The sequence below is a fragment of the Platichthys flesus genome, chromosome 22, assembly GCF_949316205.1.
Source record: "Platichthys flesus chromosome 22, fPlaFle2.1, whole genome shotgun sequence".
Taxonomy (NCBI): Eukaryota; Metazoa; Chordata; class Actinopteri; order Pleuronectiformes; family Pleuronectidae; genus Platichthys; species Platichthys flesus.
Genome location: NC_084966.1, coordinates 5,675,176 through 5,702,682, shown reverse-complemented (window position 1 = coordinate 5,702,682; position 27,507 = coordinate 5,675,176). Strand labels below are relative to the sequence as shown.

Sequence of the window (27,507 nt, the reverse complement as noted above, 5' to 3'; positions counted from 1 at the left end):
CAGGCGGGGGGGGTCAGAGGTCAAGCACACACACACATCATCGCACACACACACATCATCGCACACATGCACTTTTCAGCCATAATAACAACACCGGGCTGCAAAACAGGCCTAATCCCCTGGCAGACTTTAAACAAAACGTCTCCATTGACCAGCTCGTCCTTTGATAACAGGACTGATGAGTGATCTGTGTGTGTGTGTGTGTGTGTGTGTGTGTGTGTGTGTGTGTGTGTGTGTGTGTGTGTGTGTGTGTGTGTGTGTGTGTGTGTGTGTGTGTGTGTGTGTGTGTGTGTGTGTGTGTGTGTGTGTGTGTGTGTGTGTGTGTGTGTGTGTGTGTACTGAGGGGGGGGGCTGACTGTTCACATGTCTCATCAGGTGATGTATGTTGCCGGCTACCTGCGGCGCAGCTGTAGACGGTTTGGGAGCCCACGTCTGGCCCCAGAACCCGAGGTAAACACACTCACTTTGGGTGGAGGGGGATTAACTGACACACACACACACCTCGTCACAATCATATATGGAATCTCTCTAATTTGCACAGACGATGCAAAACATTGGCGCTTACATAAACGCCACAGAGGCAAATATTGGCAGTGTCACATGCTCAAGCTCGCGCGCGGGTTTGTTTTAATTAGTGAGACGTCAAGATGAGTGAGAGGTGGGATCATGTTCCCTCCGTCGCTGAAACGTCCAACTTAATTTTTATGACATTAAAGATACTGACAGAGCAAGTTTTGAGTTTGATTTGTGATAAACAAACTAAATTTAATGTTTATTCTGTTATTGATGGGAAAGCATCAAGGCATTAATCATGGCGTGCTGAAAAGGGGCGTGTAAAGATCGGGGTGAGCAAACTAAGATGGAGAAGGGTGTTGAGAGTGACGCCAGGCCTGCTTGTGATAAATGAAACCTGAGGAGACGGTTGACAGGGCGCCGGCTGCTTCTAAAGTGAATGTCCCTGCTGTAGTACGAAAAGAGGGATTGTGTGGACGGGAGGGCTACAAACCTGGCAACCGAGAAAAGGGGAACCATTCTCTCTTTTGCAGCTCAAGGTAAAACACACACACACACACACACACAGTCCTATCTCACCGACTTCAAAGGACATTATATTGTCTTCCATTGATTTCTTGAGGACTTATTCTAGCCCTTAACCACAGTTAATACTTTTAACATAAACTTAACCTACTGTTTATCTATTCTTATCCTTAACCTAAATCTAACCTTTAACTTACCTTAACTGAACCTTAACCTTTCCTAAATCTTTGACCTTAACCCTTAAATTAACCTCAAAACCTGTTTTAAGCTTTAAAGTTAATCATTGACGTTATATGGACTTGTTTTTTGACCCCATTATATGACTGTGTGTAATTTTAGGTCCCCACAACACGTGTAATACCTGGACCACACACACACACGCTTTCTTAAATGCTCATTGACATCCAAACCTCAACCCATTGTGTTATTTGATATAGAGATAGACCTACTTCCCCACCCTAAGGTCTAAAGTCTAACCATATCCCTGAATTCAAGTCTTTACCCTCAGATGGCCCTTTAAAAAATTGAGGACCGTCCAAATTGTCCTCACTCCACATGGGCTATGCTCAAAGTGGTCTTCACAGAGAGTGAAGTCCAAGTTCACACTAACACACCTTCACACACCTGTTCAAAATTGCACCAGAATCATTTGGTTGCAGCCGGTGTGGTTGTGGTCCAGAAGCAACCGAGCCGCCCGCCAAAGAACATACCAGCAGGCCGTGTAGAAAGCCTGTGTGTGTCTGTGTGTGTGTGATGGATTGGTGTGATTGCAGGAGCATGAATAAGCATTTCGTGTGCGTGCCTTTGAATCCAAGATCACACACACTCGCACGCTGGCGGCGCAGTGCAGCGGCTCAGGAGTGTGTGTGTGGGCCCGGGCCCCTGACGGATGAACAGTAATGTCAACGGGTTGATGTGGTGAGGCCTGTCATGAGAGCGCTGTAGGTTCGCACCGTCAGCTGTGCCTCATCAGGGGAAACCCTCACCGCCAAACCTCTCTTCTTCCTGCTCGACTCGGGCGCTCCTCACCCCCCCCCCCCCCCACGCCCCCCCCTTTGAGCTTCCATCTGTTTCCCCTCGCCTCCACACCGTCACCTCTTCTTGCCCCGTTTTATCAGGTCTTTTCAGATTTCCAGCCCCCCTTCTCTAACATTTCCACTTTTGTCTTTCAGCAAATTCTTCATTAAAAGCCGCGCAACATCAAAAAGATCTTCATCCCCTATCCTCTTTCTGTTTTGCACGTTACTAACCTCTGGAACTTTTGGCAACCTCTCACCTCAATACATTGCTGGTATCCATACCAACCTTCGCCAGACACAATTCTAAATGTTTGATCTGGCTTAAACGTCCTTCCTTCAGTGCTGGGAGGTGGAGCGGTGTCACGTTTGCATGCATTCACAGACGGCACGTATGTACAGGGCATGTGAGCAGAAGCCGGGGAAGCAGAGGCCCAGCCCACATTTCCCAGAGGATGTCAGAGACTGTTTTTCTCACGGTGGTATGGGTCGAGCTAAGAGCTGGCACGGCTTGGCACGGGTTGGCAGAGGAAGTGGCTGCCTGAACCCCGCAAGGGATTCCGGCCAGTTCCATTTCCTGTCAGACATCCTCCCAGAGGAAAGGAGCTCCGGGACATCAGAGTCGAAACCCACAGGGGTAGAAGCAGAGAGTACCGTGCTCAATATAAACTTTTTATTTCACTTATACCCAACAGTAGCAACGGAGGAATTACCTTAATAAATCTGACGGACCCTTAAGGCCACAGGGATTCAGAAAGTATTAATTGGTGCATTAACTTAAATATGTTTTGCGCTCATAACATAATTAATAATCTCCCGTACTGCACATCCAGCTGGCCTGTCATAATGTGGTGCATGGGCTCATGCAGCATCTCTTCATATCAAAAATGTACGTTTAAGTGGCCTGTCTAGCGCTGAAAAAAAGAATAAACCACATTTACGTCCACTGTAGCAGAGTAGAGGCCGAAATCTGGATAAATCAAACCCAAGCCATGTTCTGATTATGTAATGATTCTTTATCTGGTTGGTTTAGTCAATTTGCAGTAGGGCTATAATTAGAGCCAGGGTTTTAATGTGCAAAACATAATGTAAAACCTCTGCAGCACGCCCATTGAACTTTGGGCATCTCCTTAAAGTACACTCAGATCACAAACAGGTTGTAAAACAGTGTCAAATTATGCTGACCAAACGTTCTAAGTTAATCTTCTACCTTAAGTAATAGGTTGGCATTTCCGTGCAGGTGAATTATTGCAATTGTATTTTTTAAAGGCTCAGATTACACTGGGCCAACTTCTTCCCTGTCTGGCAATTCAAGTTTAAACTATAAACTTGCTGATTGCTGATAACCCGAGGCGTCGCTGCATGTTTCCTCCGCAGCATATTAGCTCCGCTATCTTCTATCTTCTATCTGCCACTCTCTGGCCCTCTGTCTCCTGAGCTCATGTTTTTTTAATTGCAGACATGCGAGACGCGGGGCAGAGTTTGCCTCTGTGGTTTTCAGTCATGCATTCTCTCACTCGACATTCCACACATCTCCATACAGCCTTCTGTCTATCCCTCTTTCTCTTCTGTTTGTGTCTGAGGGCCGAATACCACAAAAATCACTGGCTGCCACTAACAGATTTTTCACAGCCACTGCATTACAGCGATAGACTCTACAAATCATGATTATGCCCCGATACAAATATCCTAATTCAGACTTCCAGAACTTCAAATCTGCAAAATCTCCGATCGCGTTGGGAATCCTGGAACTAGAAACTTAATTTGGGCTAAAGCTATTTCATATGGAGGCTGAAGCGCGAACACCGCCGAGCACAAGGGAGCCACAGATTCACAAGGAAAGCCGTTTTCGGGGTTTTATGACGTGCTAATGTCGAGGAATGCTATTCGCCTGGCTATTAAGGGCTTAGATAGGAAAGAGGCCCTTAAGTTCAGGAAAAAGGGAAAAAAAGAAGCAAGATTCTCTAATAGAAACCGTGAGGGGCGGGATGTCGTGCAAGGTCAAGCCCTCTTCCGGTCTAGGATATCTGCGGATTCCAGGGTTTACAGCAAAATTCCTCTGACCTTTGTAAGGGTCAAGATAATTCTCTTGATGTATAGCTGTATTTGTGTTAGGGAGAATCAGAGAAAGTTACAGGGCAGGAACTCCTCACTTCGCAGCATCACAGGGAATCCGAAAGGATAAAAATCTTGATCAAGAAGGTTTCCAGATACAGACTTCGGGTGCCAGTGTTACCCGGCCCTGAGGAGCGCCATTGCCTCGGCGAGAGAAAGGCGTCAGAGGACAGCGGGGGCCTATTGTGTCTGGGGGCACTTCATCACAAGGGTGGGTAATGAAAAGCCTGGAGGGGGACGTGAGGGGCGACTGTAAATCTAGCCAAGCCGCAACAACCTGCATGCCAGAGCATTAACTTGTGTGGTGCCTGTCTGTCAAAGTTTGTAAAAGTCTTTTGTGTGTGTGTGTGTCTGTGTGTGTGTACCTCTAGTTTCCTTCTATTATATCTTCATTCTCTCTCTCATTAAATACCTTTAAACAAACAGAATGACACTCGGAGTGTGCATACCTCCACCAAGGCACAACAGTCCCATTATGAAACCATATTTAAATGCACTAGATCTGCATTTTTCATGAGACATGTCGGTTTTCAGCAATATCCATGAATTTCTTTCTGAGGAATCAAGGAAAAGTGTTGAAAAACGTCCCTTCTACCCAAATTTTAAAGAAAGGGAAGAAAGAACAGCTCTCTTTCCCCCCTGAATCCCAAATGGTCGAGTGAGTTTATTGTCGAAACGTCTCTATCGTCCCCGATATCTACGGATGAAAAGTTTTTCATCCTTAACTATTTACTCAGGTGTTTCCATTGTATAAACATATGATGAAGACAATGAAGATGATGAAGATGATGATGATGATGATGAAGTGTTTCCAGCCTGACTCCCTCACACTCCATATCTCCTCCCCAATCAGCATCTGCTCGGGCAACAAAGAGATTCATAATGCGGAGAGCGTGCAGGAGGTTACCATTTTTATTACGTAGCTCCATTGAAATGAAACACTCGGGCTTTTCATGAATCACATCTCTGGCTTGGATTAGGACAAAAGGACGGAAACCACACAGGGGCCTTTATGGAGGAGAGCGGTGAGGTTATGAGCCTCGATTTGGAGCGGAGGAGCAGAGCCGCCCCTCAGTCTTCAGAAATGTCTCCTCTGGCTGTCTGCTGCTTTGATTACGTTCCTTGACACAACTCTTGCATTGCAATAATCACTAAAACATACATACAGTCCCAAAACCCATAAACACATCCCTCATTGCGTGACACCACTCTTTTCTACTCTGCTCTCCTTTAAAGCCGCAGGTTTTTCCAGAATAGTTTTTACACACTGCAGTCGTGTTCTGGCAGCCGGACCACACTTGTTGATCACAGCCCTTTTTGTTTTTTGTGTTTACGGCTCAGGAATCCATGTGTGTCGTTAGGAGAAGCAGCCTCTGTTCCGTCATATTCCTCTCCTCCAACTTCTCCATTCAATAAGAGGTGTTCGTAGTGAAGGAACCTGTAAGAGTTTAAATGACAGTGAATAAATTGTCAAGAATAAAGATAGTTAGAGAGAGAAAACTTGAGTTGGCCTTGAAGATTAAAAATGTACAGCGGTAAATTGCCTTGATGTTTCCTGACCTTTTCATTTTTGCAGTGCTGATAAACGAAATATACTTGCCACTCCCTTGGGCTCTTGTTTGGGGCCCTACCTCGTGCTGATGTTGGCATCGGAGAAGGACATTTGTGATGCTGTGTCAGGCCATGGTAAACACTTCAAGCTAAGATACCTGGAATGCATTTCCTGCTGTCAGAGCGGGGAAAGGGTGTGAGTGTGTTTGCACCAAACACGTCTCTTATTCTCACTTTAATTAATAGAGATAAACACAAAAACAGTCGGCAATGAAATTGGGAGAGAGGCTGATGGATCTGTTTTTTGTCCGTTTCATTCATTTGAGTCAAATTTAAAGGAACGATGTGTCCTCTCTGATTGACCTTTTCAGATTGATGCACACAGGCTGAGGGAAGGAGTTTGTTGATAATTGGCCCCATATGTCAGATGATTTATCGGTTTCACAATTGGGCCGATTTTGGAAGTTATTTATTACACTACAGTAGAAACGGGATTACACATTATGTGTTACTGATTATTCAGGGGCTCACGAGTTTGCTCTTGTTTTTTAAGGCTAACTAGGAATAATAATACATCGGCCTCAAATTGTAGCTTAGCAGATGCTGGCTTTGGTGGGACGGACATGGATTTAATCAGTCTCTGACAGTCAGGCCTCTTGAATCCACTGGAGGAAGGAAACTATTCAAACCACCCTTTAATTTTCATGTTTCCCCTCCCCTCTGCCACTGTGACCACAATGCTGCTGCATCAAATAGATTTCTGTTTTCTACCCCTCCACATTCCACGTCCCTCAAAACAAAAGACAGCAGAAGGAACAACAACTAACAACTACCTGAATTGCTTGTTCCGGCAACTTTACCGTAACTTTGGAATTCCTGAAGCCAAAAATCGGGGTCAGTTTTTCCAGATATTTTCCAGAGTTCTTGCTTTATGTTATTTCTGTTCTATTTTATCCAATACATAATTTATTGTTCATGACAGCAACTCTAGGAGAGAACCTGCAAAACGCTGAATATGACAAATCCTCTTACAGTGAAGGAATGAAAGAAAACATGAAGAGATGTCGGAGTTAAAGTACCACAACTCTCATCTGAGCTGTATGGACATGAATATATCTTCAAAACAAGGTTCAAAATAGAGCGGGTGAATTATGCCAAAGGAAAAAAAAACTGAGCGAGATGTAGAGCGACGGAGACAGAGCCCAGCAGAAAGCCGGTTGTTAGAGCAGGTTGGTCTTGTCGCGAAGGGGCCCTGAGCCCTTAATGACACACTGCTTTGGCTTCTATCAGTCTCTCTCTCTCTCTCTCTCTCTCTCTCTCTCTCTCTCTCTCTCTCTCTCTCTCTCTCTCTCTCTCTCTCTCTCTCTCTCTCTCTCTCTCTCTCCCTCTCCCTCCCTCCCTCCCTCCCTTTGTACCCGGAGTGTTGAAAAACTTTTCGGGGTGTTTGCACCGATTGAGGTCAAATCATTATACATATCTTATGGTGAAAAGTAGCAGATGAAGATTTCCACATGGAACAACGTTGACATTCGAGAGCTTTCGGTGAAGTGGATCCGTGGAGGTTCAAAAGCCCAATGAGCACTTTTGCGAGCACTAACAATCCCGAGCAGATATTATTTTGAATACCTTGCACAGGACCCCTTAAGACTTAAAACTGCTCAGGGCTCAGGGCTTCTAACCTCGGAGGTCTCCTATCCAACACTGGCCCCTGGTTCTGTTCACATACCCCCATTATCACAGGGGATATGTCCAAGCTTACCTCACTTTATTAACTTCCCCTCATCTTTCCCAGGGACTTCAAAACTTTCATTCAAGAAGCTTTTGGCGCAATTTATCTTTAAACCTTATGATCAAATCTTGAGATGAATTTCATCAAAATTAAAACCCAATAATTCTTTTTTTTTATTGGAACAACCTGCCTCCATGTCGTGGTATTTACGCGTGACTTGTTCCCTAATGTTGAAGAAGGACCAGATTGGTACAGACTCCCGCCCCTCCTTGTTTAGGAGCTTGCCTGCTCCTGCCTGCTCCTCCCTCCTCCTACTACACTGACACATTGAACTGATTCAGCACCTGGAAAGCCGACAGAGAGCAAAGTGTTGACTGAACTGCTGGCTGGTAGGTGAATCATATTTATTATTACTAAGTGTTTGTGTTTCACTTATCAATTGTAATGGAATTAACTTTGTTGACACTAAAAAGAAATTGGTAACACAAATAAAATAAGTTGTATACAAGCTATATTAACACGATTAATGACTGTAATTTGAAAAAAACTAGTGTATTTGTGTGTTAGCAATTGGATTCAGTTTTTCGTTGTACTATCAGTGTAATATAAAATACGTGAGTATAAAATACTTCCCTTGTGATAAGAGGATCACAAGGGAAGAGGTTTACAGCCGAGGATGACAACTGTAATTGCATTCCTCAGCTCCCATGTGTCATTTCACTCCTGTCCCTACGTTTCAAACTTAAAACCTCGCCACAGGTTTGTTCTCCTGCACATCCAGCCTGCTAAGTGCCCACCTCAGTCGGTTATTGCTGTGATCAAATTACGTCGTAACTGCATGACACTGCAAAAAAACGTCAAGGGAGAGAAAGCACACCTTGATCAAACATGCAGAAGTGGTGTAAGTCATTAGTCATGTATGATTTTAGCGGTCAGACATGTTCTTTAAACCATGTCAATAATGAAACAGTTTTGCAACACAGTTTCACTCAGTGTTGTTTCCCATAGAGTAAAGTTTAACAGTTCAATTTCAAGGATTTATGCATAAGTATGAAAAGTAGTTGGTTTGCATGGAGTTTCCCAAAAACTAGCCTCTAGCAAGGGTTCTGATATTTGTATTCACTTCATAAAATATCGTCATTAAATGCTTGAAGTTTGCACTCAGTTTTAACCTGAACGCTTTTGCAACTGCGATTCTAAAATCATTAAGCTAGCATTAAGTTAACAATATTAGATTTTTAAACTTGTGTCTCATCCTCCTTTACCTTGAACACTTTGTCCTCCCTCCGGTTCCAGCTGAATAAATATACGTAAACATTAATCTCCCTTCCTCTACTGGATTTTAAAGTACACTACTTTTTACTTACCTGTTTCCGCTCATCAACTCAGAGTTCAAACTACCGGCTCATGACATATCCTTTGTTTTTGAGGGACAAAATAATGAAGACGACATGACGTTCTTGTTTTTCTGGAATTTCAAGAAAATGCCCAGTTCTCCGTTCATGTCCAAAAGCAGTAGTATATTTACCAAGAACCCTGCTTCACCTCTCTGTGCCACTACAGTGTGCTGTCATTTGTTTTGCACCACGTGTGTTTTATTTGTGGTCCCTACTTAGCTGCACGGTCTTTGTACGCCTGCCAAAGTCCACCGCGGATATTTCCAACCCGTTCTTGTGATCCGACCGCAGTGCTGAGGCAGCTACTTGGATTTGGGTAAATGCAGTTTCTCTGTCGTCACCATGTGGCGAGGCTTTGGCCTGCGTTGAGCAATCAGACCCCTTTGATGGGCTGTTGGCAGGAAAATTAAACGCACTAACTGGAACCAGTAACATGGGCCCAGCACTGAGCAGTGGCCAGGATCCCTGGAGTTCCACTGTGTGCTGACGGGACGAGGACAAACCTGACGCCACGGTATGTTTGTACAATTTGGCTTGGGTAGCTGCAGGGGGCTGGGTGGGCTGTATCAGAGAATTTAATGTTCTTTCCCATCCTCCTCTAATGGTGCTGTGGTCACTTCAATGGGGACGTGTCAACGATGATATCTATCATAACCAGCTCTCATCGTCATGCTTGTGATTCAGTGCCCTGGCCTGCACTCAGGTGTATCTCAGCAAGAATCTGATGGACTTTTTGCCTTATGGTCGTAGTTACCTCAGTGTTTATGCAGAATCTGTGCAGGATAACAGCTGACCAAATCACTGACAGCTTTCACTGTCAACAACCTGGCTGTAGCCCGGCAGTAAGTAAGGCCAAGAGTCCGGAGTCCGCCTGACCACACTAGAACAACTCAATAACTTTCCACCTGCCATGCTTTCCTGTAACCTGGCCGGTGGTTGAGTCAAGGGGCCCCCCCACACATCCCCAGTGGAGCAGTGTGGCCCCTCAGAGCCCCTTGACCACCATGCTTAATCTTGATTACGTCTCTCGGCCGCCAAGCGTTTTGCAACAGCCCTGCTGTGGAATGCGAGAGCGAGAGCTGCAAAGTCAGCAAAGATCACAGTAATGAAATGTCAAATCAAGTTATAATGGGAGCGATAGCCTGTAATGATATAATTACATCGCAGGTATCTAACGATGGAGATATGTGGGGTGCTAATCCCTGATTGTTCATCAAATTATTATTTTTGTGGGTTTAAAAAAAACTGTTTCCGTCCAGTTCATGTGTTTAATCCTCCGCAGGGGCTGAAAACAGGAGTCATTGTATTTGCTGTCAGTGATGGCGGATGAAGGGCTTATTATTGGATGTTTGAGATAATCCAGCGCTGCATTCCTCCATGGGGCAACTCCAGCACAGAGTTAGAAAGTCTGGGAGCGTCAACCAGTTTTGATATTTCAGTCACTGCACCACTGAGTAAACGCTCGACTATCTCTCTCATCATAAGTCTATATTAAGAGAAGGGAAGGTTGTTTCAAACTGTGTACTTGTATGTTTTAGAATATTTTGTACACATTGTTAAGTTTAACCTCCTGCTAGTCACACTGACAAACCCCAATGCAAAATGTGCATGGTTTTAACATAAGAACCATTGTTGACATTACTTCAGGCTTGCTTCTCTATATAAAGTGAGAAACCCAGATGGGTCCCATGATGTGATATTTGCCCCCTAGCTTCAGGCTCAGTGAGCAACAGGAATCCAGGTTTGTTTGGCTTGCAGAGATTTGCTCGGGAGCTTTGTAGGCAGAGGGACGGGCGAAGGGAACCACAGGGTCGCACTCACTTTTCTGCAAAATGATCCGGACGAACAGGGTCTTAATTACTCCAGCTCATTATGGTGCTACACTGAAGGCTTAGCGAGGATCCACATCCACTGGAACTGAGGTAAGTTCAGCATGAGGACAGGCTGAGCGAATCGCAACCTCCCAAAAGCTCATTGCCTCATTGTTTCTAATTTAGTACAACCTGTCAAAATGATCTGTAAAACTATGGTATATAGTTTATTTTCAAATTATATGTAACTAGTTTCGAGCAGAACAATGCAACTTCTTCAAACTATTTGTGGGTTCCTTAAACAGTAATTAAATATACAGTGATTGTTAGTTGGTTTCTTGGCTAGGATTTTAATGCAACCACCAAAATATGCATCAATAAAGTGGATTGAAAAAGGCTGCAGTCAGTAAACAGACAGAAGCTGACTGTCACACTGTTTTTATAAATCACATTCTTGGTGGGGATTTTTTGTTTTTGTCGGTTTAAGCATGCTTTGATTCTCTATTCTGCTTTGGCCTCCTTTTTTCCTGCCCTCCTTTGTTCCCGTGGTGGTTTGGAGAATGAGTTGGCTAAGTATATTAAACCAATAGCAATGCATTGGGGAAATATGCTCTCTCTTGCTGAGCCTTGGATGAGAAGAGTGGTACAACTCAAATGTCTGCACCACAGCAGCATACTGCTAGTTTAGTATAAAGACTGGTTGGACTGGCTTGGCTTTGTCCACAGGTAAAAAATCAAATGAAATACAAATTGTTCATTAGTCTGCTGTTAAATGAAAATGACTCGGATGATTTGAAGTATTTTCCTGGCAGTTGATAGCGTATTTTGGCCCATTCAGTGTACAGGCCGTGCTCCTATAGGCCGAGTGTCGTATTCTATCATGATCTGTCCATCGTTTACATGAATTTCCGTAATACAGTGAATAAAAACCGTCCAATAAGCTTGACTGCAGGACAGATGACATCCTTTATTGTTCCCTCTCGGCAGCATAGTTTGCAAATACCTCTGATAGACCAGAAATAATGTAAAATGGCCATTTTCACCATTCAGATAATTAACTCATGTAAATCTAGTAAAGACAGTTGAGGTAACGCTAACATTTTATTGGCATTTAAACATGGCAGAGAAATGTCTTTACAAACACCTTGGCCTATATTTGTCAAAGTACTTATGGTGCGAACCTGCCCACAGCTTAGATCTCACGTGTTTCACCACGCCAAAGGAGGTTGTTGGGTAATTTGAGGCTGTGACCCCTCACTGAGGACCATTTTGAAAACATCAGGGTAAGAAAAATATCACAGACCGTCATCGTCGGAGATTTGGACAAATGACCTTTAATTTCCACTAAAGCCCCACAAATCTCAGAGAGCAGCGCCAACACCTCACGGGACGACCTGCTGTGGTTAAGAGACTCGTGGAGGGAATTACCCCACAAAACATTCTCATAAAATCTCCAGGAAAGATTATCAACACCAAATTTCTCACTCACCACAAGCCTCAGGGGAGCCCTGTACAGTGTGGACATAAGGCCAAGGGTTACGTTTAAATGACTCCTCTTTAACAAGGTATGTTTTTCACACAGGTTGCAGAGGAAGGGGGCTAAGCCACAGGAATGTTTACCTATTTAGGGCATGGAGAGTCGAGTGTAGGGAGGAGGCGAGGCGGGAGAGGTCTGATGGTGACCACATCGGACCTCATTTTTTAGGGTTTAAACAAGGCGAGAGGACATTTTTGATATATTATCCTACGTGTCTGACATTTTTGTGTACTTTTCTTGTCATCCTCCGAGTTAAATGTTTTGGAAAATGTCCAAGTTCGTACCGCCGCGTCACCTTAGCCTTATAGCTGGCGCCCAGGTTTGTCTACCATGAATGAGCAGGAGGGTTTCAGATATCATTTCTGTTCCTTCCTGTCATTAGACACCACAGCTGGACTGCACAATGAACCTGACACCTTGCACCTGTCGGATGATCCTTTTAACCAAAACCGTCGGCCAACACCCACGCACGCTTTCAGAGAGAGGTAGCTGAAATCGAATAGCCTCAATACCCATTCTTTATTTAAGAAGTCACAGTTAAACTGAACTCGGTTGCAAACAGCATGATTCGTCTGCAGGCTACAACACCAAAGATTTCAAACTGGTGAGTGCAGCTGCCTCTTGAGTTTCACTTTTAACCAACATCAGACTCAATTTTCTTGATATTTTTGTGTTTGTTTGGGTGTGTTTTTTTTGTTGAGTATAATGTGTAATATGAGAAGCCTCTTTTTCTCTTCATGCTGTAGTTGCTCAATTGCCTGTGTTTTGCCCTCAATTGAAATATTTTCTTTTGGCTCGCTTCCTATTGAAAGTTCACTTCTTTGCACTGCACTTCACTTCTGATACAACAGGGTATTCTCAACGGTGGCATTGTTCCACAGTGCCTACCACTGTATGTCAGTGACCAACTGCCCTGAATGCCAGACACCAATAAACACAGCCATAAAGCACGCTGCAGAAAACTTGTGTACAACTGCGCCTGGTCTGAGTTACAGCTCGTGGCCCCACATTTACAGGGGGCCGCAGGTTTGTCAGGATAGAACAATGGGGACTGTATTGAAGGACCCCTAATGTTGGGGTTTTATTTGGCCCCTGGGATGCAAAGCAGAGTCTGCAGCTTGAGGGAAGATACGCAGGCTGTGTGTGTGTGTGTGTGTGTGTGTGTAGTTGAGGAATTAGTGCATTGTATATGATTGCAGGATTATTATTTTTTAACCACTTCCTGACTCTTGACCTTTGACTTTTTGATTTTCTTCAGGTATTTCCTCTTCTAATGAGGGAGGGGGAAGTTGCTCATACAAATTGCGTTTTTACTTACGACTCAGAAAAGCATTTTATAGCTTGATGGATGTTTTGTATTGTACAAGGTACAATTTGCTGCTGTGGAAGAATAGTTCAATATGACATAAAGTAGTGGATTTCCACTGCAATAGTTGTGTAAATCTCCACAGGGTATTATTTTTTATATATTTTTTAATGTTTTGACGACGTGCATATTTTGTAACTTTTCTGTGTGTGTCTGATTAATCAATTAACTTTCAATACTCGTAAAAGCCTCTAACTTGGTGTTTTGCTCTGTTGCTGCCCTGTATAGCTGTTTGCAGCACTATTTCCTGTGTGTTAACTTGCCCTTTCATCTATCAATTTGTTACCATTCACACGGATCTCATGGTTTCAGTTGTGCACATATTTACATGAAAAGCAGTACTCTCCCACACACAAGATATATCTCCCACACAAAGTATATTGTGTACTCTCACACACACAAAATACTGTCTCTGTACCTGTCACTCTGAATTAGTTCCACATGAGATTGTGGAACGTGCTGGGATTCAAGTTTCTTCGTTAGTACTTTGCATGAATGATAGACAGAGTTAAAGCTCCTTGCTGGAGGATTTAAAACTATTATCAAGACCTACGCGGAACTGATAGCTGACAAACACCTTAGTCAGACTGACCTGTACCGCAGTACACCCAGCTTTGTCAAGTCTATCGATACCAATTCTCTCTGCCTTGAGATTTTAAAATAACGTGGCATTTCAAGGATTTTTCTTTACGAGGCTTCTTCACCTAATCTCATAGGGAAGTGTAAGTATTCATATCTATCCTACTCGACACAGGTCATGAATTGCCTTTTTTAAGATCTTAAAAGGTCTTGAATTGAAATGAACTTGGAAAAAGCTGCAGAAACATCGAAGTGAACAATCCAAGTGCTATAAACTGGTCCACTGGACTTGGTTGAGTTCCTTGAAGAAGTTTCAACTCTCATCCAAGAGGCTTCCTCCGTTCCAACTGACTACTGGGAGTCTTAAGTATTTAACATATAGGGTCGTTTGGAGGTCATTGAGGTCATCTGAGAGTATTGCTGACCCAACCCACCCACTGTGAGTCATGTGTCATGTAAATCCTCAAACCGTCTGTCTTCCCTATCCAAAATGTGGACATTGTTGTCTTCAAACGAAATTTCCTTGTCCTTTAGATGTAGATGGACTGCTGAGTCCTGACCAGAGGAGCCGTCTCTCCCGCGCTGTGCCATGCATTTGTGAATGGGGGGTCTAGTTAACCAAATGGATATACTTGACTGCTCTGCTTATCTCTGGGTGTTTTGTTTTTTCAATGGAGCAGTTTCTGCCTCGAAAGGTTGCTAGGCTGAAATCGTACTGGGACATGATGTTTGTTGAACATTCCGTTTTTCCAGACACCCCAGCGACCTAAGGGATCACAAAGCTGGTCAAATGCTCAGCCTACAAGCCTGAAAGCTGGTTTCTGTTAGTCACTACAGGAATGAGGAGGGTATGTTCCTTGGAAGAATTTGAGTAAGTTGTTTATCAAGAATATGAGCATATTAGCATTTATTGTTTGCAGAGGAGACTTTGGTGATTTCATAATGATCCAAACTGCTAGAAAGGTTTGCAAATATCTGCAGGTCAAACTGCGGAGCCCTCCTCTTCTGTATGTAGTTAATACTCCTGGTAATGTAACCTAATATGTGAAGGAATGGAATCCAATTTTCTGAATGAAGTCATTGAGTGTTAGCAGGAAACTATGCCTTTTTTTTTTTTTTTACTGTGGCTATAAATGCTCAGCAGAATGAGCACAGGCAATGACACAGCCCGTTAAAAGTGCAGCGTGCTGCTGGAAGCCTAAATGGTCAGGACGCCAGGACTATTTACAGGACCCGGTCTGCAACATGGGGGCTGACGGCTTGGGGTGTTCTCACATTACCAGTTATACCGGTCAGTTATCTCAGCAGATATAAAGTAGACATACAGGGTGATTTGGAATGTGGCGGAACTCCCCACTTCTCTGTTCTTTGTTTCGGGAGTCACGATCGGATATGCTTTCATAATCAGCACATGTGACTCACACGCTGCGAAACAATTGGCCCTCCAGTCGGCAGTGATATAAGCATGACACCACAGATAGTATGACAAGACAATATATTTGGATAGATATTATTAATGATGGTGACAGTGATTATTGACAACACAACACAAGAGTAAGTCTTAACGCTTTTCTTCTTAATGTTAATTTTTTATTATTATTAGTAGTAGTAGTAGTGGTAATAGTTGTGGTGTTACTACTGCTATGTATTATTATCCAGTAATATATTATATTATGTATTCTTGAAAATTCCTCCTTATACTCTCCACTAAGTTATTATATATAAATATATTTGTATCTACAGAGAACTTAACCCACACTCTGTTTCTCTCTGCTATTTCATTCCATTATCTTTATTTTAATTGACTATCTTTAGTCTTTTAGTCTCTCTCTCTCTCTCTCAATCTGAAATGAGACAGTTGGACCTTTACATTTGTTTGCTCACTTGTACACAGATGATCTTAATCTCGTTGTATTCGTCACAAACGATCCAAATGCGGACGCTTTAAAGGGGGTGATTCACCATAGTGACCGTGTGCTAATTTCACAATAAAAGTCGGAATTTCACAATAAGGCAAATAAAGCAAAGCAAAACGCCGGGTTTTGACCCTGAAAAGCTTCCTTATGTGGTTTGTTTGGTAACCTGTTCGTTGCGCGCCTCGTATCAATGCACCAGCCCGGGTTCATCCATCTGCCCAAGTCCCTACACGGCGCCTGCGTTTGCACGGACTCAGGCGGAGCACCGTAGGCTCCCTGCCCCGGAACAGACCGCTCCAGCACCGGACACGACCGGCGGGCAGGGACCGAAAGGCAACGCGGAGGTAGGATGAATTATCATCGGTTTGATCATCCACCGCGTGTCCTTTGAACGCGTGAGAGTTTAGCGTGCGTGTGTGTGTTCGAGCATCGTGACGCTTCGCCACGCCTCCATGTTGTACAACACATGTGTGTCGCACGTTTTACACCCATCACAACACACATGTTTACACGCAAACACATCACACACGTGTTGTTGCATCGGCCCCTTGTGTATTCGTGAACATCTCACCGCTGTTTTCCGTTACAATGAACGACTGCTGATGAGAGGCATGTGACGTCACAGCCGCGTGGTTACGTTGTACAACATAGGAGGAAGTTACACACACACACACACATACACACCTCTGCTCACAATGCGAACAATTGAAGTTACCTAATTCACAATGGATCAACTTTTAGCCTCTATCGATTCATCTGTTCTCCATCAATTGATTAGTTGTCAGAAAACGGTTCTTTTGACATTCAACTCACTTCTGTCTTTATAACAAGAAAATATTCTCATTTTAGAAACTGGAAATAATTTGATCTGAAATCAAACTAGTTGGCGATTGATTTAATAGTCGATTACAGATTTATCAATCGATTAGTTGTCTGTAAACGGTTAAAAACAACATCTTGGCACGCTCTTGTCTTGGTTTATTTACATGTGAGCTACTTGATACATCCACATGTCAGAACCTCTGCTCCTATAATTAAAACATGTAGAATAGAAATAGTATAAATCAAAAAGGATTATATGTTAATAAGACATGTGTAATGAGTCTGTTAATGGGTGAAAACATTATGATAAACTCACTTTTATGCCATTTGTCATTTTCTAATTCCATGTTCTCCTCTGAATTAATTCACTACAGGAAAAACAAATGTGGCCTATAGTGGAACATGACCAATCGTTTAATTCATAATAGTAAAGACAGGCAGTGTGTGTATGAAGCAGTATTAGATTGCACCAAAGGCCCAAAGTTTTGGTTTTATGGCCATTTTCTTTTTCCTCACTCACTTATTGCTGCTGGATAATTGATATGAGATTAAAGAAAAAGAAAAGTTCAGAGTTATTTATTCAAACTCTGCTCAAATATGACGGGGGGGAACTTAAGCCAAACTAATTAATTTAACAGATGTCATCCTCACACACTTTTATTAATGAGTAAATCCTCAGCCAGATGCACCATCTGAAAAAAAATGTAGGCCTTGACTGTGCTGCTGAGCGCAGATAAAGGACACACACCCACGTAGGTTTGTCCTTGGGTCACACATCGCAGATAAGTGAGGAGGTCGGACCAACTGTCATTTAAACCCAGCTGCTGAGATGTGAGTGAACCCTGCTTTCGCTCTCCAGTCCTTGTTTTCTAAATGGTTCAGCATCCGCAGCTTTTTACATTCTGTATCACCCCTCCTTAATGTTTTTTCTTTTTGTTGTTGTTTTTTCAGGGGTCTGTGTGTGTGCGTTGCCGTCTGAACAAGTCATGGCCGACCAAACTCCTCTGCAGCAAGGGGAGCCGCTGCTGACGAAGCCCCTTGAGCTGAGCCTCCCCAACGGGAAAGAAGCCCCCAAAGTCGTCCTGCACGCCCGAGGCCAGTGGGCGAGCAAGGCCGAGTTCCTCCTGGCCGTGGCGGGGCAGATCATCGGCCTCGGCAACGTCTGGAGGTTCCCGTACCTCTGCTACAAGAACGGTGGAGGTAAAGCACGTCGGATAACAGAGGGTGGGGGAGGACAAGTCATTTAGTAAATTCTGTTTTAATATTTCCCCCTCGCTGCTGTCATATCTCATCTTTTTTCCTCTCTCCTTTTTCTCACTGTCTAAAACCAGGGATTTACTCTTATCGGGTCAGATTAGTGACTGGACATTTAATTTGCAGTTAGGGTTTATAACAGTGGGTTGATTTGGGGTTATTACTTGTTTTTAGAGTTCAGAATATAATGAAGGTCCTCAAAAGCGTCCTCGTGTTTACTTCCAGGTGTGTTCTTCATCCCTTACCTGTTGTTCCTGGTGCTGTGCGGCATCCCCCTCTTCCTCCTGGAGACCTCGCTGGGACAGTACACCAGCCTGGGAGGGGTCAGCGCCTGGAGGAGCATCTGCCCTTTATTTGGAGGTACGCTTATTAAGTCATCTTGATATCTGGATCTGTGTCGAGGGTCATGATGCGATCTTCTTCTATCCTCTTTTTTTTCCCGCTCTTGCTTTTGCTGTTGCACTCTTTCAGTTCCTCAGTTATAAACTCTGGCAATAGAGTATGCACTGGGAGTTTGTAGTCGGCTGAGGTCACTCCCTGCATGCACTGCGTGGTTTGTTGTGTCCTCTGGTGAGTAACGAGGGTACAACAAATTCCGCACAGGATTTGCCAAAGTCTCCTCGTCTTTCTTTTCCCTCTGTCTGGCCTTTCCTCCGACTTTCCTCTGTCTTTTATTTTCCGTGCTGAATTCAAGCATTCAAAGCATTCCAGTGTCCACACCAATTCGAAACCCATATAAACAGCATATCCGCAATCAGAGGGTTGGCACTTCCCCGTGAGCTGCATGCGTGTGCGCTTCGCATTGCATATCGGCCTCCGTGCATTTAAGTCAAGAGAACAGGAGGCAGTACACTGTGTGCGTGCCAATAAAACAAACGCTTGTTGCTAAATGTCTTGTTTTCATAGGATCCTCCTACTCGAACAAAACAAATAAAATCTGGGGTTTTAAACCAGTGATCCAGATATGACCTTAATGGGATGCTTCTCAAGGGAAATAAAGCTGTACACACGATCCCGGAAGAATCCAAACCGTTCAGGAATGAAAGCTAGTTTGGAAGATGATGCATTTGGGAGAGAAAACACTGAAGTATCGAAGGAAGGCTCGTGGTTTATAAGTTGACCTGCACAGATTCCATCTCTTTACACTTCTTCTAATTATTACAATGATTATTTCATTAATTGTTTTTATTTTATATTTTTGTTGATTTCCCTCGGAATGATTGGATCATATTTTCCGAGTTGTACGCTTCCAATTTCCGGAGAAGCTGACTTGGGACATTTGCAGTCTGCCTGTCTGAAAGCAGCGATACACAACCAAGAAATGCTTCTTCAGGAATCCATCACTGGTTTGCACATTTAATTATCATCAGATGAAGGCCTGCAGTTCATTAGAGGCCACTGCAAACAGCCCACGCTCTCGAACCCACGCGGGCCTCATAAGAGCATCATTCATCCCTAATGAAGAAAGACAAGACGTGGGCTGCTAGTGGAGCGTCTCAGTAAACGGCTGCTTTCATGTGAAACGCCAGAATATTTGCGCTGGATTCTTTTGAAGATTCTGTTTCTGAAACCCATCGGATTGTGTGAAGTCATCACACTCTGTCTCTGTCTGTCTCCGCAGGGCTTGGTTACGCCAGCCAGGTGATTATCCTGCACGGCTGCGTGTACTACGTGGTCATCCTGGCGTGGGCCGTCTTCTACCTGGTGCACAGCTTCCAGGCCGAGCTGCCGTGGGCGCACTGTAACAACACTTGGAACACCGGTCAGTGAGCATATTCAAAGTGTGTCAGTGCTGTTTGAAGAGGCTGCTGTGTAAAACATTAAGGGGTAACCAGGCTCTACTGTGTGTGTGTGTCGCCAGAGTCGTGCGTCTTGTTCAACCACCTCAACCAGACCAATGCGAGCAGCCTGCCCGAGAACGCTTCCTCCCCAGTCACGGAGTTTTGGGAGTGAGTGCCTCGGGTTTATTTCAGGATATTAATCATCCAGAATATCAACAGGTGTAAGGAATTAATAACATTGTGTGTGTGTGTGTGTGTGTGTTTTCTAGGCGGGAGGTGCTCCGCCTGTCCAGTAATTTGGACGAGCTGGGTCCGGTCAGCTGGAAGTTGGCTCTGTGTTTGGCCGTCGTCTGGCTCGTCTGTTACTTCTGTGTCTGGAAGGGAGTCAAGTCCACTGGAAAGGTGAGTGAGAAAAAACAACACACACACACTCTCACATCACCACACAGCGTGACGCCTTCACCGCCCTGCCCATGTCTGGGAACTTATTTTGCTTCACAAGCATCAAGAAGAAGCTGTAACTCCAGAGCATGCCTAAGAATTTTAGTTTTTTGGAGTTTTCTTCTTCGTCAAAGAAATGCATCGATGTCTCTTTTATCTATATGTAAATTACAAACAGAACCTGCTTATATGTCATTCAACATTCTTACAGGCAGGCTACCGCCCGTAGAAGTGACTCACACAAACAGCCGAATACTAACGGGCGGCTAAAAACAGTAACATAAATCTTCTGTCGTTTTCCAGCATATAAAAATAAGCGGCTGCAATAATTTTCTTGTGTCACCACCACCATCTGTCAACAGACTCCAACTTTCCAGGGTTCCCTCTTTAAAGTGTCTAATGTCAGACTTGTCCTTCCTGTTTTCTCCGTCTCCGTGCCATCCTGACCACATCCCCCCCCCCCGCACGTTCTCTCTCTCCCTCTGTGTACATTCTAGGTAGTGTACCTGACGGCCACCTTCCCATATGTCATGCTGTTTGTGCTGCTGGTGCGCGGTGCCACCCTGCCCGGAGCGACACAGGGCATCATTTACTACCTCAAGCCCAACGTTACCCGCCTGGCAGACCCACAGGTACAAAGCACACACACACACACGCACACACACACACACTTCTGTAGAGTGCTTAGCAATAAACAACTAGTTCAGCACTATGTGTTACTCATTCGATACACGATGTGCTCTTACTGTAGATAACGTGTAACTACAGTTTTATGGTGGTAATATCAATAACTTATTTAACGTTTTCGTAAACAAGATGCAAAGTGCTTAACAGATACAATCATCTATTCATTGTCTTCCAGTCATTCAAGATTGTGTCCTTATAATCTAATTTCCCTTTCTCTCTCTCTCTCTCTCTCTCTCTCTCTCTCTCTCTCTAGGTATGGATGGATGCTGGTACACAGGTCTTTTTCTCCTACGGAATCTGCTTGGGAAGTCTCACAGCCCTGGGAAGCTACAACAAATACAACAACGACTGCTACAAGTGAGACGCTTTGTCAAGCACACACACACACAATTACCCAGCAACTACACAATAGTGGGTCCCAGCCGTGCAGCGTCTCCCCTTCAGATTAAGCGCGTTCACTTGAAATGTAAGATGTGAGCTCCCACTGGTCAGATGGCTTCCAGAAGGAATGGCTGGAATGGACAGAGAAAACACACTGATAGAGCCACACCTTAAAGAAAAGCCCTCGCTGCCATGTTTCCCACACTCCAGGACTCACACACACACACACACACACACACACACACACACACACACACACACTCACGGAGAGAGAGCCATGCACTTAACTTTTGGTTTGTATTTACAGTAACCGGCCACAGTTCCACAAAACAGGGCCAGACTCCAAATTCAAGACCTCACTGTCTCTGTGCTTAACTGAAGCCACTTTTCCTCTAAAGATTATTAAGTTGTTTGTGTTCTTTGCTTTAAGTATTCCTCCTAATTCGCCACATGTCCGTGTGTCCTTCCAGAGACTCCTTCATGCTGTGCCTCCTGAACAGCGCCACCAGCTTCCTGGCGGGTTTCGCCATCTTCTCGGTGCTGGGCTTCATGGCGCAGGAGCAGGGCGTGGAGATCGCCACCGTGGCCCAGTCAGGTGAAATAATGTTTTGAGGTGGAAGTGAAGAGAATAGAGCTTTCCTCTACTTAGCCATTTTGCTACAAAACACAGCCAACAGTCATTCAACAGTGTAAATAAATGTCACCTTTTCTTTCTGACCAAATATACTTTCCACATTTTTGTCCGAACTCTACCTTTCTGTTTGTGAGTTTGTTCTTCACTCTTTCAGTCAAACTTGGCCATGTGTGTTTCATACAGTTGAATAATTTAAATAAAACAGCGCTGTTGAGTTGTAAGAACCTGTGTTTACTATGTTTCCTCTCAGGGCCCGGCCTCGCCTTCATCGTCTACCCCAGAGCTGTCGCCATGATGCCGCTACCTCAACTCTGGGCTGTCTGCTTCTTCCTCATGATCATCATGCTGGGGCTGGACACACAGGTAGACACACACACACAGACACCCGCTGACGTTGATGAATTACTTTTGATGGACCCGACTCCCTGACCCTGTCCCCCTTCTGTCACCCAGTTTGTGAGCCTGGAGGCCCTGATGACGTCGGTGAGTGACCTGTACCCGCATCTGATCAGACGAGGTCACCGCCGAGAGCTGCTGCTGCTGCTGGTCTGCGTCGTCTGCTTCCTGGTGGGGCTGGTCATGGTCACGCCGGTGGGTCACACTCAGGATTGGTGGATGTGTGCTTGCGTATGAGGTGTGCTCAGGTTTGGTTTTGATGCCGTGAACTGACAGAGTTTGTCTGGATGCAGGGAGGTCTGTACGTGTTCCAGGTCTACGACCACTTCTCGTGCAGCGGAGCCAGTCTGCTGCTGCTCTCCATCTGCCAGTCTGTGGCCATCGGCTGGGTCTACGGTACGAAACCCAATCCTCTCCCCTGCTTATCGTTCCCTTTTCCTGTTCTATCTTTTCCAGTTTCCTCCTCTCCTCTTTCTGGCAAGTCCACTATGTCTAAATCCATGCTAATGTGTTTTCTTTTTAAAACAAAGAATTTAACTCTTTTCTTTAAGATTAATGAAAGTCGTTCCTAAAATCTGATAAACACACTCCGACTCCTCCAGTCCGTTTCCTCCCCTCCGTCTGCGTTCCACTCAGAGTCAGTAGACAGTATATTAACATGGCTGCAGCTACCCACTGTTGTAAGGAGACTGGCTCCTGGCCAGGCCCCCGTCTGTCTCCTCCAGGCCCTAAATCAGCCCCCGGGCCCTGTCGCCTCGCAGTCTCAGGCTGCCGGGCCCCAGGGAGCCCCTATCCAAGCCAGACCCGAGGCTCTAAAGCATTCACAAAAACATTATTTGTTGAAGTGTGAGATGGGTGGACTGAGCCATGTGTGCACATTAGGACGATACAAATACGTGCCACTGTGTTCAGATGATTAACTTGTATTTGGCAAAGAATTAAGACCCAGAATTGTAAAAAAAAAAAAAGTAGTTGATAAGGAATGAGTTTGTTAACAGGGTGTGTGCGCATGAAGGAAGCAGAGTAGAGGGGACTCAGCGGTCAGGACTCCAAATCCACCTTTCACCCTATTTTACGACTGTGGGATTTTACCGCTTTTTAAGGACCCTAACATACACCAACTCTGTTGCTTGTTACGCGCTCCTGGAGGAGGAAGGACCTCAACCAAGGGGAGATGCTTGAGTTCACAATGAGGCTTCAGGCTTTTTAGAAAGGGAACACATACTGCTGCTTTCAGGCATGCTCTGAAGCCCGGGCACTTTCCGGAGGGCCTTGTATGTGAGAATGCAAATGTCCGAGTCAGTCACTCTGGACATTTTCTGGCGAGACGATTATTGTTACAAAGGAGTCATTAAATACACGAGACAGAAAATCAATGTAACTTTTCACAATTAATATCCCCCTGTGTCCTTTTTGACGTTAGTAGGAGTTGCGAGAATGGGACAGATAAGCGCTACTTCCTTTTGCAGCATGGCAGACACGGCTTTTTACTCATTACTTATTAATAATGGTAAAGAAAATTGGATTGTCTTCCAATTTTGGTCTTGTTTGTGTTGTTATAACCATTCTTCTTGTTCTTAAACCACACCATGATGTCGAACCCGAACTACAGCCACTCACAGACCTTTGTTCTTCCTTTGGTCGCAGGAGCCGAGCGCTTCAGTGGCAACATCAGGGATATGACCGGCTACAGCCCCCTGCCCGTCTTCAAGCTGTGCTGGAAATACCTGACCCCGGCTGTATGCACTGTGAGTGACCCCTCCCCGCTGGCCTGCCTCTTTAGCGTCTACACGCTGTGAAATAGTCAACACATTAATGCATGTTTGGGATTTGGTGCGAATTCCTCCCCCTGTCAGTCAATGGACAGTTAAAAGCTAGTGGCAAACTAACGGGGATAAGTCCAAATAATATACTTTTGACATGCAAAGTCATACCATGTAAAATGTCTTAACACGGTCCTCCTCCCACAGGCCACCTTTGTGTTCTCCCTGGTGTGTTGGGCTCCGCTGAGCCTTGGGAAGGGCCTGGTCGCTCCGCTCTGGGCCACCACGCTGGGCTGGATCCTCACCTTCTCATCCGTCTCCCTGCTTCCCTTCTGGGCCATTTACGCCCTGGCGACCACCCCAGGGTCCCTCACACAGGTCGGTTCAGTGTCATATGCTGCTGGCGAGACATATTTTTAATTTGTGTAACTACTTGAAAAGGTTTACGTGACTCTACAATACCCCCGGAAGTGTTGACTAGACTTCAGAAAACCCGACTTGTTTAGGGTAATAAAGCTGCATGATGATACGACAATGAACTAACCGTGACCTTTTGAACCCACAGCGCTTCCAGCATCTGTGCAGCCCGGCCAAACTCTCATCCTCCCACCACCTCCCCACCAACACCTCCCCACTGCCCTACAGCCCCAGACTGCTGCTCAGCGAGAAGCCAAAGCAGCCGATTGCAGACGTCGATCGTTTGTCCTGACAGTCGAGTCAACGACGATGTAGCGTGGGATGCTGCTTAGCCAATCAGGTGGGGTGAAGTTCGGGAGGGTCGAGGTTAGACTTGATGCTGCTTGATTTCGAGATTTAACATCCACGAAACAATCTACTCTCAAGGTTTACTTGCTAACTGTATATGTAGTTTTCAAACACATGGTTTAATCTTGAAAGGCGATGTTCATATTTTTTAATATTCACCCTTTGTGTGATAAGAACTATCTTAAAGGACAGAAACCTACTTTACTGGGTTCTTTCCACTGACATGGCAGAGGTCGGAGTTATGCTAAGGCTGCACTTTTGTGGGAGCAGATTTATCATCCATCTTTAGATACAGTCTATGGTTATCAGCACTGAGCCTGTTGTGTTAGCCTGTGACCTCAGCTTGAGCTCTGATTCTCCACCTAATGTTTCCTTCTCGTTGGGTTTTGGATGCAGGTCTCATCTGAAGTGACTCTGTGAGTCAGACTGGTTTCATACACTGGGTTTTATCTGGATTTTTTTTCTGGATGGTGTCATATCGTGGATTTGGAATGGTTCATACTACGCCTTACACAAGATCTCAATTTTAACAAAGGTACATTTTTACTGCCAATATATCAAAGGATCTATCTTCAGTTTTTCTCGAACACTTCTCGCTGAGATCGTCGTGAGCCGAACGGACATAGTTCTCATCATGGACACTGTTTCATCAATAACACTTACTGTATCTGTTTTCATTCTCTTGTCGTTTGGGCAGTTTGTGCAAAAGTAAAAGCGTCTGTGCGTCTTTGCACTGCGCCAAAAATAAACAAGCTGCTGACATTAACAGTAAATATATGAATACAATACTATAAACTGCTGCTGATCTGGACAAAAACAGATTTTTATTATTCTATCCTACAAACTTACTCTTAGAATAGATTTTTTTGTTAACAAGAAAAAGTCTTATTAAAGCTGCAAATGAACTCCTAGCACTCCGGTGATGATTCTTACTGGAGCGTGACCAAGAATGTCCTCTATGCTGCGCTGCAATGTTAATGTTGAAGATAAAAAAGTTACTTGTGCAAACTGCTGTTTTTTTCAGCCGTGGATCAAATGTTTTTTCAAGTTTTCCTCTGAGATTAATTTACAGAAAAGCAAAGTGATGAATCCCATCTGGTGTCTTTTTTTTTATATGCTTCCATTTTTATAGTTGCTTACACACGTGCCTCTTTATTGTAGGAACGAGCTTCTTTTGTACATGTATCATTATTTAATTTTTTCTCAATGAATATATATTTACATTGTGGATAAAAGAGGTTGTGTTGACTCATTTCATGCTCAGTGTGTGTTTTTGTGTGCGAGGGTGTGTTTGCGTTCATGCACAGGTGTGTGTTTTCCTTCCCTGTAACAGACCTGTGGTCAGGGGGAGCGGTCCCATGGGAGATGATGCTCTCTCCCTCCGCGCCATGGAAACGGATGCTAAAGAACACACCTGGTTTCTAGGAAGAGAGGAAAGGAAGAAGGAAGATAGAGATGTAGGGAAAGACACACACACACACACTCACACAAACACACACCATCAGCCATTCGAGCGTCACCAGAATAAGTGATTGCCTTCATCTGAAGCGTTTTTATCCTGATGGGAATTACTGGTTTAACATCCATGAAGGGAAGGAAGCAAAGAATGTGGGGAGGGACAGAGCAGGAGGAGGATGGAGTTTGTGTGTGTGTGTGTGTGTGCGCAGAGGAGGAGAGGGAGTCATGGTGACTAAAGAGGGAGGGAGAGCAGCATCAGCGCCGCCGGGGGGAATTCTGACACCAGCACTTGGATGCAGCCTGGTGGTTATGTAAACGGCTCGGGCTTGTCAATTAACCGTATTGGATTCACTCCCCTCCCAGCCGCCATAGGAAGGGGGCTGGTCCCGCACACACGTGGCTCGGCACGCGGGGCTTGCACACAAACACACACACACACACACACACAACTTGTTGTTGACACACAATACTGCATGCGGCCTGCTTTGCAAGTGTGATCCGGGTTACTATGTAATTGTGTGTGTGTGGATAAACGTGGGTGGTTTATGTCCATATGGTTGCTTTGGCATACATCGAGCTTTCAGATGATGGGGATTAAAAATGATCCAATGGGATGAGTGTGTGAGACTGGAAGAGAGGGAGGATGTGTAGAGATGTGAGCCAAAGCCTGTGTGTGTGTGTGTGTGTGTTTGTGTATATATGTGTATGTGGTGCTGTGGAAAGTTGCCTAATTTTTGCTCAGGCTCAGTGCCACTACTTTGCAGCTGCACTTTTCACCACAATTCCGGGAGGACTGTAACGTTACGTTGTAGTAAAACTTAATTTCGTCAGTGTACACTAACACACTCACACTTTTTGCAGGATAAACATTAAACACACACTCATTTTATTTGTTTGGCTATTTTCAACAGACACCCCCGCCAAAGCTTGACGTCCCACTGTCGGGATCAAACATCCTCTCTCTCTCTCTCTCTCTCTCTCTCTCTCTCTCTCTCTCTCTCTCTCTCTCTCTCTCTCTCACACACACACAGCTACAGTTTGCTCTTGTCTTTATGGCCGTCTTTCTTTTT

General features: G+C 44.6%; 1 protein-coding gene and 1 long non-coding RNA gene across 2 annotated transcripts; one reads left to right on the top strand and one right to left on the bottom strand.

Annotated features, from left to right (window-relative positions):
• Positions 1 to 5,067: 5,067 nt before the first annotated feature.
• Positions 5,068 to 6,427, bottom strand: LOC133933377 (uncharacterized). The gene is made up of 2 exons (XR_009912059.1): positions 5,730 to 6,427; positions 5,068 to 5,607 (listed from the first exon to the last, which is right to left on the bottom strand). It is a non-coding gene; the product is annotated as an uncharacterized LOC133933377 (long non-coding RNA).
• A 2,670-nt stretch (positions 6,428 to 9,097) lies between these two features.
• On the top strand, positions 9,098 to 26,231 carry LOC133933376 (sodium- and chloride-dependent GABA transporter 2-like). The gene is made up of 16 exons (XM_062380441.1): positions 9,098 to 9,360; positions 17,829 to 18,077; positions 18,357 to 18,491; positions 19,753 to 19,893; positions 19,993 to 20,080; positions 20,182 to 20,314; positions 20,851 to 20,985; positions 21,294 to 21,397; positions 21,892 to 22,016; positions 22,306 to 22,418; positions 22,509 to 22,646; positions 22,745 to 22,847; positions 24,099 to 24,199; positions 24,422 to 24,592; positions 24,780 to 24,971; positions 25,376 to 26,231. The coding sequence occupies exons 2-15, from the start codon at positions 17,864 to 17,866 to the stop codon at positions 24,921 to 24,923; spliced, it is 1,845 nt and encodes a 614-aa protein (XP_062236425.1). The 5' UTR covers positions 9,098 to 9,360; positions 17,829 to 17,863; the 3' UTR covers positions 24,924 to 24,971; positions 25,376 to 26,231.
• The last annotated feature ends 1,276 nt before the right edge of the window (positions 26,232 to 27,507 follow it).